Source organism: Mya arenaria, chromosome 15 (genome assembly GCF_026914265.1).
Source record: "Mya arenaria isolate MELC-2E11 chromosome 15, ASM2691426v1".
NCBI classification, from domain to species: Eukaryota; Metazoa; Mollusca; class Bivalvia; order Myida; family Myidae; genus Mya; species Mya arenaria.
Genome location: NC_069136.1, coordinates 393,873 through 407,531, shown reverse-complemented (window position 1 = coordinate 407,531; position 13,659 = coordinate 393,873). Strand labels below are relative to the sequence as shown.

The 13,659-nt window shown below is 35.4% G+C and overlaps 1 protein-coding gene across 1 annotated transcript; it reads right to left on the bottom strand.

The window, feature by feature from the left end:
* Positions 1 to 607: 607 nt before the first annotated feature.
* LOC128219049 (trafficking protein particle complex subunit 1-like) lies at positions 608 to 11,797 on the bottom strand. Its single transcript, XM_052926859.1, has 4 exons — positions 11,659 to 11,797; positions 8,064 to 8,134; positions 5,358 to 5,496; positions 608 to 960 (listed from the first exon to the last, which is right to left on the bottom strand). The coding sequence occupies exons 1-4, from the start codon at positions 11,755 to 11,757 to the stop codon at positions 823 to 825; spliced, it is 447 nt and encodes a 148-aa protein (XP_052782819.1). The 5' UTR covers positions 11,758 to 11,797; the 3' UTR covers positions 608 to 822.
* Positions 11,798 to 13,659: the final 1,862 nt, after the last annotated feature.

Here is a 13,659-nt window from a genome sequence, read left to right as displayed (position 1 = left end):
TCAATGTTACTGCTCGACCACAAAGTTCAAGGCATTTCGGCCAATGACCTTTAATTGTGACCTCGATCTGTCATGTACCTCGGTCTTGTACCAGGCCCACCGTCCTGTCATGGAAACATTTTAGCCAAGTTAATTTAAATTCTACTATGCTTTGCAAAGATAAAGCCCGAACATCGACCACATGGCATTTTCACCAGTGACCTTTCACTGTGCCCTCGACATTTTATGTACGGTTTAAGTTGGGCCCTTAACTTAAACCTAATGTCGTTTATGAGTGCTCGGAGAAACCCGTAAAGGTACGGGCATAATCTATGCGATGTTGTTAACCATAGTATTAGTGAAACGCAGTTAACGCCAATGGCGGGGTTACGCTCTTAATAATACAATAGAAACTACAGGGACGAGCCTTTTGATCTTTATAGAAGCGGGGCTCTGGGTCTTGAGACACCATCACTTGTCATGGAAACCATTTTGTGTTTAGTGTTTTTTATTCTCTCTATGCATGACAAAGTAAAGACTGAGCTCGAACTGTTGCTGACATGAAGCAGACATTCCCTAATCTACATGCCCAGGTTTCCATTTAGGTTTATTTAGTAAAATAAAGATATGTGTGTACATATTGGTTTAATTTGAAAATTCTCATCACATATATACAAACAATCATCAAGGTCAACATATTGCACTTACAAATGTTTACAGATACGAGTATGAATCCACATACCAGTACAAAAATGAAACAAAATATACACACGAATTAAACACAACTAACAAAACCTGATCATAATGATATTCATTCGCTAACTGTTCACCATACACTCAAACTTAGTCTACTTGTGAAACCTTGGTGGCAAATATTGAAAGACCTCGAATGTACTCGTCCAGCTTTTGTTTAAACAGTTCTGTCTCAATAGGTTGGCTCAGCTCACATACTGGATTCTTCACTACATATTCCACATAGATCTGAAAATAACAATACCAAGCGATACAAAAACATAACAAGAGATGTTTGTCAAACATTATGACATCAAATTCCTTAAGAGTCATCATCTGGTCACCAAAAATCTAAATGTCGAGTTTGAGGGCCATGGGTGTACGCATTGACAATTTATCACACAGACAAGCTTTTTTCGTTCAAGGTCACTGTGACCTTGACCTTTGACCCGATGACCCCTTAAATCATAAGGGGTCATCTACAGGTCAGACACAACTCCAAGTCAGGTTTGAGGGCCATGGGTGCAGGCATTGTCGAGTTATCACTGGAAACATTTTCGCATTCAAGGTCACTGTAAACTTGACCTTTGACCCAATGACTCCTAAAATCAATAAGGGTCATCCCCTGGTCAGGCCAGACTTCCATGTCAAGTTTGATGATCATAGGTTTAGGCATTGTTGAGACACCACTGGAAGGAGATTTGTTATAAAGGTTACTGTGACCTTGACCTCCCAAAGTCAAGAGGGGTCATCTGCTGGTCAGGCCAAACCTACATGCCAAGTTTGATGACACAAGGTCAAGGAATTGTCGAGTTTTCTTTCAAGATCACTGTGACCTTGACCTTTGACCCCTAAAATCAATAGGGGTCATCTACTGGTCAGGCCCAACCTCCAAGTCAAGTTTGAGGGCCATGGGTGCAGGCATTTTTGAGTTATCACTAGGACAACCTTTTATCATTCAAGGTCAATGTGACCTTGACCTTTGGCCCAATGACCCCTAAAATCAAAAGGGGCCATCTACTGGTCAGGCCCAACCTCCAAGTCAAGTGCCATGGGTGCAGGCATTGTCAAGTTATCACTCAGATAACCTTTTACCATTAAAGGTCACTGTGGCCTTGACCTTTGACCAGATGACCCCTAAAATCAATAGGAAAATGGCAACTTGCCCTAAAACTTTAACCAGATGCCTGCCAGGCCGAATGGTAAAGCCTCCTTATTCTTCGAATAGTCAAGCTAACAAGAGCCGTCGTAAGACAGCGCGCTCGACTATGCCGCTTTGACTAAGAATACATAACCAAGTTTGGTCTCTTTATGTAAAACCTAACTAAAATTATTCGATACATAAGGTGAATTTGATGCTGTCCTCCCACCAGCCCGCCCAAACAATGACGCAAGTCATTCAAATAACTTGATTTCCCATAATGAAAATGTGGTTAAAAATATACAAATATGCCTTTCAAAGGAAAAAAACAACAACAAAAAAAACAATAAAAATAATCAAGGGCCATAATTTGTATTTAGGCTTAAAACGGAGTTATGTTTCTTGTTGTAAGATGGTCGTCAATAATTTTGAATTTTATTAAGTGCATTTAATGAACGGTATAGAAGTTTTTTTTATTAAAATCCCAACTTGCCCTTAACTTTTACTTGCCTCAAACTTTAACCTAAGTCAATCAGGGGTCATAACTTGTATTAAGGGTATGGAGTTATGTAACCTCATTGGGTGATGGTCCAGAACAATTGTGTGAAGTACTAAGTCAATTGAATGAAGGGTATAGAAGTTATTAAACAATATCCCAACCAGCCCTAAAACTTTAACCTAAGTTCTATAGTCAATCAGGGGCCATAATTTGTATAAAAGATAATATGGAGTTATCTAACCTCATTATGTGATGGCTCTGAACAACTGTATGAAGTATTAAGTCAATTGAATGAATGGTATTGGAGTTTTAAGTAAAAATCACAACTTGCCCTAAAACTTTAACCTGCCCTAAAACTTTAACCTAAGTCAATTAGGGGCCATAACTTGTATTTAGGATAATATGGAGTTATTTAACCTCATTGTGTGATGGTCCTGAACAACTGTGTGAAGTATTAAGTCAATTGAACAAAGGATATAGAAGCTATTAGTAAATATTCCAACTTGCCCTAAAACTTTAACCTAAGTTCCATAGTCAATCAGGGGCCATAATCTGTGTAAAGAATAATATGGAGTTATCTAACCTCATCATGTGATGGCCCTGAACAACTGTGTGAAGTATTAAGTCAATTGAATGTAGGGTATTGGACTTATAAGTGAAAATCCCAACTTGCCCTAAAACTTTAACAGGACGCCGACGACGCCGACGCTGGGGCAAGTAGTATAGCACACCTTTTCTTCGAATAGTCGAGCTAAAAACTACTGGCATTATCATTATATATATCAAAATGGTTTTGTATATTATTGTGTCAGTGGATCGTACTCATACCATGTATTCTGACTTACTTAATTATATATCTAATTAGTGGATGCTATGGTTGTTAAAATCAAATTTTTTAACCTTTTAATTATGGAAGCACTTGTTAATTATTAATTTAATGGATATTTAGTTCAGTATGCATATTGCATAATATACATATTAACATAATAGCCATTAGACAAATATCAGCCATCCAAATTGACCTGTATAATATGTAACCTTTAAGCAAGAACTTAATAACTGCATGTATAAAAGAAGCAGACATTGAGTTCTTGCATTAAGGTGACAAAATAAATATAATGCTTAAGAAAGTTATTGAATGGGATAAAGTGGTTATTAACTGCGAGGCATACTATTTCATTTCAACATAGGGCACTTATTCGCCAACACTGAAGGGGGCTCTAATCCACAACATGAACATCAACTAACATCTCAACATTTAGTACAAAATAACAGGAATGTCTTCCTCGGATACCTACATTTTTCATCACCTAATTGTCACGCTAAGTATGGAGCGTGAGTGACAGTTAAAAAAACTTCAAAAAGTGAAATCTAAGGGTTCTAATAATGTGGAATATAAGAAACACCGGCCATTAAATGTAAACATTCAAGTTTCTGGGCAAAGAAAGCTCATTATTTGTTAACAAAATACCATAAAAAATTTGTTGATAATCCTAAATGGACAAACAAAAAGAAATGCATTACATTATTATTACAAAAACATGTTGGATAAAATGTTGATAACAAGAGGCCCAACAGGGCCTATGCTCTACTGGCATGGCTTTTGTGGTCATATCAATCCAGAGCATGTATGTATGGGTAAAAGGCAACAGACATATATAGTTTATGTTTTGTGTTTGGGTTACCTGAAAACGTAGCACGTTCAACATCTGAGCCCAGAAAGTATTGTAAGCAGATTAGTTGCATGAACTATTTTAATATGTGCCAAGTAAAAGTAATCTGACAAAAAAAAAAATGCTTTCAAAACTGTACTCATAGTAAAAAATTCTGTAGTTTTAAAAGTTTAAAAAAGTTGGTCAAAAGGTCAAAGTCGAGGGCATCCTAGGACAACATTCGATCAATTTGAACAAACATTCACAATCAATTGTGCTGAGATGGATGCACGAACACACAAAAAGATTTTCAAACCTTTCCAGATTTATGTTTACCAAACCTGTGAACCCTGGGTGTGGCCAGTAATGACACCAGGTGCATAACTTAAACATTCACAACCAATTTTGTTAAGATGAATGCACAAACTACAGAACTTAAATCTAAAAAATGGCATTTGGGCTTTCAACAAGAACAAGGCAGAGTAATTCACAAAATCAACTGCAGAAGCAAAAATTCAAATTGTCTCTCAAAATCCTAGATTTGCAAATTGTCTCCCTTAACTCTATACTTGATTTTACATGTACATGTAAACTTGGCTAAAATAGAATTCGCTCATGCAGACCTGGCTAAAAATAGAAAGCATTTCTTTAAAACTTTCATGGCCCATAATCTAGGCATTCATGGTCAGATCTGGCTGGTTTTCGAAAGGAACCGAGCTCTTAATGGATATCTAGATACTGTACAAGTTTCATTGAGATACAATCAAAACTGAAGACTGTATCATGTTCACAACCAATTGTTTACACAATAACATTTTTTTATACTATCAAGGGCCATAATCTAGGCATGCAAGGGGTACATCGAGATACAATCAAAACTGAAGACTGTATCGTGTTCACAAGCAATTGTTTACAGACGCACGGACGCACGAACGCATGGATGCACATACTACGTACACATAACCATCGCATAAGCTCTTCTGGCCTTTGGCCAGTAGAGCTAAAAATTATTAATGTTTACTCCCCACTTCGTTATAAATCATTTCAATTCTAAAAAAAAATCTTCAGTTTAAGGCGGATGTATTAGGTAAGGGTATAATAGTTGAGACAATTATCTTCATATATTCCTGGTGAACGTTACTAGTTTTTGTTCAAGAAAATATGAAAACTAATATGAAACTTATGTTTTGGTTTAATATCTTTAATTATTGCATTGTATTGCATTACCATTCATCAATAAAATTTTCAAGAAAATATGAAGTAAAAATCACAAGCAGAGATTAAAAAAAAGGATTAAGAAGCTAAAGAATATGTTTTCTTGTCCTTTTATATGATACAAATTATAAACACTCACATTTTTGTAGATTTCATGGAGAATGTCCTTGACACTGTCAACCTTCAAGTCTGTGTTCAGCACAATCTTCAACCCACTGGCTGTCTCATAAAAATGCAGTTTGTACTTGCTTGTCTTAAAGTTTAAGAACCCATCTTTGCTTTGCAATGGTTAAGGAAATTCCATGGCCATTGATTTACTCATATTAAAAACATGAATGTATCAGGGAAATACATTAAAATGGGAAGAGGTCGTAAATAAATGCTGGGCTTTTTAAAGCTGCTAGCCTATTTGGCTATTTTCTCTACGTTAGAAGGATATATCTTTCCCGAATTGAATTGATTGAATGGAAACCTTTCCAATGAATCTTTGTAAAAGAATTTAATCGTGTTTGACCAAAAATGAGACTTGTCTCACAAAAGGTTTTTAAGCATTTGGCATTAATCAATCAGTATACACCTTCACATGATACCTTAAATCTACTGGTGCAGTAATATTTGAGTCTTTCCCCCAATTTCAAACAAAAAGTGTACACACCAGGGGCCAATGGTGTAAAAATGGATAACTTATCTGCAGGTTATCTTTTGGTTAGTTTGCACATGCAAGCAAATTAATTGGTCAACAGCCATTGTTGGATATAATATTGACCAATCAATAAACATTTCGTCACTTTTAACCAAACCAAAGAATTAACCGGTTTTATACAACAATTGGCTGCAGAATTCCCAATTTGAGCTTCCATAATGGCCTTAGGCCAAATAAAAAAAATGTCTTGTTTCTGGTCACATGCCTCAAAAAAAAACAGGGTCGGTAGGTAGGTTTTTTTTTTTTTTTTTTTTTTTTTTTATTCAAACCTTTGGAATGAAATAGTATAGCGTTTGAAAAATGATGAAATATTGTCTGCCAATACAACATCATCAAATATGGCTTAAAGGAAACTGGACACAAGTTTATAACCATATTTATGTATTTATTAGTTTAACAGAACAACAACAGCACTATTACATGACAAGAAGCAACAAGTCCAAGACTAGAATTTGAAATAATCTCAAGAAACAATTGTCATTCTTTGTCAGAAAACAAATATAAACATGGATGGAAGAAACCGTAATACTGGGTATTTAAACATCACAGAGACAAAATATCATTTTATTAGATTCAGTGATTTATGCAATGCATAAAACTATGGTACTGCTCGTTTCATCTGGTGTTGCAGTTACACATTGCAGTTTCAGTGATTTGACAGGATAGAACCCCTTTAGGTCACCAATTGTTAGTTCTGGATCAATCTCGAATAATTCAGAATCTGGCCGTACATCGGTCTGTAAAAAAATAAATATATGCAGAGCTTCACATAAATCTCTTTTATATTTATCCAACAAACCCCATCTTCTATGTGAGCAGGACTAGTATTGCCTCAAAAAGCTGGGTGTTACAAGATAGGATTTGATGGATACACAAAGAAAATATTTATCATGAAAACACAAAATATGTTTTATATCTGGAGCTCTTTTTATCTAAATGACCACAGTTCCTACTTTATTTATTAAAAGCAAACTGATCAAATAACCCAGATAAGAGATCGCCCCTTCATTCTTCTATCTGCTTTAATTATAGTATCGGGCACCTAACTAAGTGTAATGTCAATGGTTCTTCATACAGAAAATTAATTTTAATCCTTTAAAACATTAAAAACGAAGGTCCAAAAATGAAACGTTTTAATATGACGTTCGGTATTTGAGAGAGACGAAGTATTTAAATCCATTCACTCAGCATAATGATTCACGCTTCGTCGGCATTATTTTGCCTTAATTCGTCCGAATCAAATAAACCTTGTATATATATGTGTATAGATAGTCTTTTGAATTACGAAAATGTCGGTGCCAAAACTGTCATTCTCGGTCGAGGCATTATTTGTTTTACGATGGCCCTTTTACGATATCTAAACAACCATACAACTTACCGAACATTTAGCTTCAAGTCGGACATTTTCTCGCTCGCCATGTAAATCGATGAAAAGACTTTTTTATTGTTGTTTGCGAATGGGCAACTTTAATGACACTACAACCGTCGAAGTGCGAACATTTGTCTATTTTTATGGCTATCAAATGCGTAACAGACGTCGTCTGCGCAGGGCCAGCCATCTTCGACACGGCCGTATAAAAAACACGTCACGAATATAATATTACTGTCGGATAGCGCGGTTTACTCTTCGGCGCCGGGACCGGGAATCCCGGCTCACTTTACGCTAATTATAAAAAACAGTCTTTACGCGATAAAAAAAAAACGGTCGGGGGGTAAAAAGTAGGGTCGGTCGGGTGACCAGAAACAAGACATTTTTTTTATTTGGCCTTACAGTGCAAAATAACTTATTCTCAAACAAAACTATATGGGTGGAGACCCCACTTCCAACTAACTGTGCATCCCCACCCACACCGAAAAAACACATGAAAAACACTTATGAACATCATTAATTTACGATAGACCTCTTATTTATCAATCATGAGGGTCCAAGGACACCCAGCTGAAAATTAAAGGGAAACCTTGTGTAATTTAAAAACGGTATTGGTTTATAGATTTTCATTCATTTTAGTTTGATTCTTTACATGATAATAATGTCATGTTTAACAATTTATTAAGTGTATAACAATCACCCCCACTACCAGCCCGTCTACCATATGAAAGGACACCCCCACTACCAGCCCGTCTACCATATGAAAAGGATACACATCAGTGGGACTTATTCTGCTCACGAATGACTTGATGGAAAACAGCATACCATACATCAGCTTGTATTCCTGCAATAAGATAGAAAAAAATATGACACCACATGTAATCTCAGTAATGTAGGGTTAGAATTAAGCCATATTATGCACTTGCATTTTTAGAGCTTACTAAATGAGCAAAATGACGAAACACACTCGCAAAATCAATTTGACAAACATTTAAAAAAAATAATGATGCATGCATCTGTGAAGTTCCTAGGGTTTGGTTTTTTGTGTGTCCCAAGACCCAGTGTAACCAAAATCATCGTACAGAAGATGGCCATTCAGTTTGAAATATATTTTATACAAGTTCATGAGTATTATGAGATAATTGTGCCCTAGCCAATGGATTTATAACCGTGGCCTATTTGCTACTATGTCTATTTAAAAGTGATATGGCTTCGGATGAGAGTTTGTAGTACGTGATCAGTAACATAGAAAGTAGTGCCCACTATTTGGTACTAAGCAATTTGCACTTCAGACATTCACATGGCGCACATTCCCCCATTTTATGTCAATATGGAAGAGAAATTAATTTACATCAAAATGCATCATGTTGGACTTAAATTAGGCATTGCTTTCTTCAGAGCGGATCCCAAACCCCCTTCATACATGTATGTTTACAGCCTATTTGGGGAGTTCATAACGAGGGAATGCACGCCCAGCCCTCCAGGTGTGCCCCTAGGGTGAGCTCTCTCACATCAAAACCTGGACCTGCCCCAGTGTTGCACTGTCTCTAACCATGAACTTTAGTTTAAAGGACTTACACATTATCTTAAAATAATAGAGCAGACATGCTGAACACTACTACAAAGCTTCATGATGTTTCCTTTTCACAAAAGTCACTTGTTGTACAACTTTTTTTTATCTGTTTATAGCACTTATGATAAATTTGAATAAAGAGAAGAACATTTTTGATTGAAAAAAAATTACAAGTTGTTTAGAATGGTTGTCACTCGTGTGTCTATGTATTCGAAAATCAGTTTTGCACCCAAAATCTGATTTAGGAATATTGAACTAAATGTTTTGAGTACATAACATTGAGATACTTAATATATATAAAAAAAATCCTTTGACACTTTGAAACTGCTGTAGCTTACTGAAGATTTAACGACACTAATTTTCATGTAAAATTTGTATTTTACATATCAAAAAGCCAAAAGTAAACTGAAATTATAACTGGAATTGTAAGAAAGCAAGAACAGTGAGTCCTTCTAAATTATCCCAACAAAAACGATTGTAAACAAATATCAGCTTTCTAGTAGTTACCCGAAGTGGACTTTAGAAATTCTAGGTAAAAACAAATTCTGGTAGAATGGGAATGAATTAACATTTTTTTAAAAATATTTTGCGAAAAATGCACGCTTTTTGACGCACAAACCAATATTTGGCCTTAAAAATAGCCTCAAAAAGATCACTGCTTCAAAATGCTTGATTCTAAAACATGAATGACAGAATCAGATTTTGAGTCCAAAACTCATTTACATTTAAACAACCATTTAAACAAGACTTCAAGAGTTTATTGAAATATATTATTTTATTATCAATGACCTGTAACAGCAAATTGGACAATTTTATTTTTGGCTGACTTTATCTGACACACATTTTTTAGCCACAATAATGCACGTATAGGGAACTTTTTTTAACATCTGGATATTCATTTTGTTCCCTAAATGCCACAAGTCGACTGATTTATACCAATGTAAAATATATTCTTAAACTGTAACTCCACAATATTTAACACTGCATTGTTAAATAAAAACACATAAATTAGTAGTTGAAATTAGCTCAAGCTAGCAAGCCCTGCACTAGTAAAATGTCTTCCGGGCTTGTTAAAATTCTGAATTTTATATAGCACGGCTTGTTCAAAAATTTGTTCAAGCAATAGTATAAAAATTCAGGCTTGTTCATCCAAAAGTATAATTTTGATGACTGTATCATAAATTATTTCTAGCCAATACCTTTCTCACTTTAGTGTTTTATGCACCAGCCAATTGTAATCACGGCCCCCCAGGTCTGGGGGTATACCGGACAATGCGAATGTCCGTCGGACAGTCTGACATGTCCGGTATATTTCCATTTTGACCGACGAAACTTTTGTTTTGGTCGGTCACAATGTCCGGTGAAAAATTACAGTCAGCACCGTTAAATTTTCCGAAAATTTACTTTCAGTTTCTAAATAAATGTTCAGAGTTATTTTTAACTATTATATCATGATTATTCAGCATGTTAATCCGTGTATCACTATTTGTAAACCCCGTTTTGCACATGTTTCCGTAAAAGCCGAAAAAACATGTAAGGTTCCGATTTCAGCTCGTACTCTAATACTTTTTAATAGACGGAAATGTTCAGAAATTACAAAATTTCGTATGTATTTTTTTTTCCGCGAAGTGGTTCCCGGCAATCATGTTAATTTTAATATGATGAGGAATATATATACCGAGCTGACACTCTTTCCGCTCTGTTTAATATTGCCAATAACAAGAACTCTACTTTCGTTTTCACATAAATGTTGTGTCTGAGTTTGACTTGTAGTACAATTCGTTATATTGTATAACCGTACTGTAATCTTTAATTTAAAGATGAATTAAAATAGTAAGATCTAGCTGCTCCATGGGCAGACGAACCGGATATAAGTTTTTTTGGGAGGCAAGGAAGGAAAAAACATATAATGACTTAAGATCCAAAATATTGAGTTTTTTGACCTGATGTTAAGCTTCTTTTTTGTAATTTATAATACTACGACACATCTTACCAAGAAGATCTAAACCTGTTATAATGGGGAATTACAAAACTTATTTAAATAAGAGGCTTAAAATCAAGGTTTAGGCCGATGTAACTGAATACTGTTTGTAACATTGCGACAGGTAAAAATTTGGTGCGACAGGTAAACTTTCAGTGTTTACCTGTTGTAATGTCCTGTGAAGAAAAAAGTTTTCACGTTGTCTGGTATACCGGGGATAGCCGGGGATATGGGTCATGTTTCTACCTTTCAGGTGGCCTTGCAGTGCCGGGTGATTGCGGCGGTTCTTTCTTCACTTTAAATATAGGGGAAGGGGCCTTACCTGGGGTGCTGGGGCATTTGGTGGGGATTTTATCATCTGTTCGTCCCCGCAGAGCGGGGATTTTAGCCGGGGTTGGCTGGACCGAAAGTCAAAGTCCTGCTATTACCAAGACCTGGGGGGCCGTGGTTACAATTGACTGGTGCATTATGAAACACAAATTCAGATCGATCTTTCAACACAGCTTCGCCAGGATCTGTCATTCTAGGCTAGGAAAACAACAAGTGGGATATGGATGCGTAATGTCGCAAAACAAAAATCGTCATATGACTCTGAGGCGGCTGTTTATATGGACTAACATTTTTTTTACGTAAAATCATTCAGCTTGCCTGTATTTTTTTTACAATTTCGGTAGGGTGATTGAGCGTGTGAGTCATTTAAAGTTAATTCTTCATTACCAATAATATTCGGATAGAAAATTCCGAACAATGGTACCATACAAATACGAGATAATGAAAATATATTTTTTATTCTAACATATTATCTAAAAAGTACTTCTTCTCTTGGCATTCCTGATTCTTTTTTCCTGTTCCATTCAGCGTAGTGCAAACACGTTCCATTTCTGTCAAAAATGTATAAATTGTAAATCGTCATATTTGGGAGTTATAGGGTAGCAGACAACACTTCTTGTTACGTACAGAAGCATCGATTATTTCCCTTTGCAACATGTTTACGTGAGCGCACAGACCTTTCGATAATGTGGTATTTGCGACAATATTTCATTAACAATAAAAATGGAACTATTTCCAGGGGCGGCTTCAGGAATTGACGTTAGGGACACAGCCTTTTGACACTTGAAAACCGAAATTCAAATAGTTTAAAATGTTCGTAGGGGGGTTTCTAAGGTGTACGCCCGCAAGATTTTTTGTTAACAATTTATAAAAATTGTGCATTTTCAGCGAATTTTATTACCATTTACTCAAATATCGACATGTATATAATACAAAATGCTTGTGATTTAAAATGATGGATAGTTACACATTATTATTATGAAGTAATTTGAAAAAAGGAATATTTGTGTATGTCAAAATGCCTTAACCGGACACCGACGCAGACGCAAACTCCGAACCCGGGGCGAGAAGTATATCCTAATTCCTTATTCTTCGAAAAGTTGAGGTAAATTGCAATTGAAAAACGGACTTAAGACATTCATGGGTTTCTCAAAACTAGCCCATATTCAATGATTCAGTTAAAAAGCTAAGTTTATTTTATAATTGATTTTTATGAAATGAGGACCGTAAGTGAATACCCATGTTCATGGGTTCGTTTTCCTCAGGTGAAAAAGTTAAGAAAGGATCAAGTTTTATTTTCTGTCAACCCACAAACACTTGAACAGAGACATTACATATTATAATAGGATATGTTATATTAAAAAGAATAAGAATTAAGAACCATTAGAAGCTAACACACAAGGCTTTAGGGTTCAAATGTAACATATACTATTTAAATATACACTTACTTAATTAACATATAAACTAGTTATAAGAACAAGAGCTATGGTAGGTCAGCACGCTTGACTATATGCCGCTTTGTCTTTGAAATGAATACAATTTGAATAATGATGTATTATATGTGCCTGTCAAAAGCAATAATAAAGACAAACTAAAATCCAAAGAAAAGTCTCCGTAAACTCTTCCCATATACTAAGTTTGGTCACAATATGTCAAACGTAACTAAAATTATTCGATACCATCTAGGTGAGTTTGACGCCGCCCTCATACCGGCCCGCCCAAACAACGGCGTAAGTCATTCTAATAATCATGTTTCACTTTGGATAATTAACAACATCAAAAAGTATTAAACCAAATAAATGACGGGTAAAGAAGTTATAAGTAAAAATGCGTTCTTGCTCTAAAACTGTAACCGGATACACTGTGCACTTAAACTTTAACCTAAGTTCCTAAGCCAATCAGGGGACACAATTTGTATTAAGGACTATTAATTACTATGGAGTTATGTAATCTCATTGTGAGAAAGACCTGAACGACTTAACAAATATTAAGTCAATTGAATAAAGGTATTGGAGTTATTTTGGTTACATTAAGTACGTCTTCGGTGATTTCTTTCAATACCAGGCCAGCGACCTTTTTGAACAAGCAGATGGTTATTACAGAGCCTAAATTTCATAAGAGGCTGCATGGATAAGCATGCCTTGAAAAGAAATATAAAACTTTCAAACTTTTGATCAATTTTGTTAATCCTCAATTTATATCACGCAAGAGAATCATTTAAACACTGCATGCTAAATGTATCAACATGATTTAACAAAGCCAGTTACTCTTTAAAAGTTGTCAATATGCACTGTTATCATCAAGGCAGTCAATATCTATATTATTATTATTATTATTATTATTATTATTATTATTATTATTATTATTATTATACCGAACAAAAACTGTCATGACGTCATAGGTAACAGTGCGGCAGATGGGTATTTTGGCAGGGATGTAGTCGAAAATATTACCTTGGCGCTTTTACAATATGTCCTACAGAAAT

Coding starts and splice junctions, on each gene's coding strand:
- LOC128219049 (XM_052926859.1), bottom strand. CDS start 11,757: ATGACGATTTACAATTTATACATTTTTGACAGAAATGGAACGTGTTTG. Junction 8,135..11,658: donor CAGGAATGCCAAGAGAAGAA/GTACTTTTTAGA, acceptor ATCTTATTGCAG/GAATACAAGCTGATGTATGG. Junction 961..5,357: donor TCCATGAAATCTACAAAAAT/GTGAGTGTTTAT, acceptor TGTTATTTTCAG/ATCTATGTGGAATATGTAGT.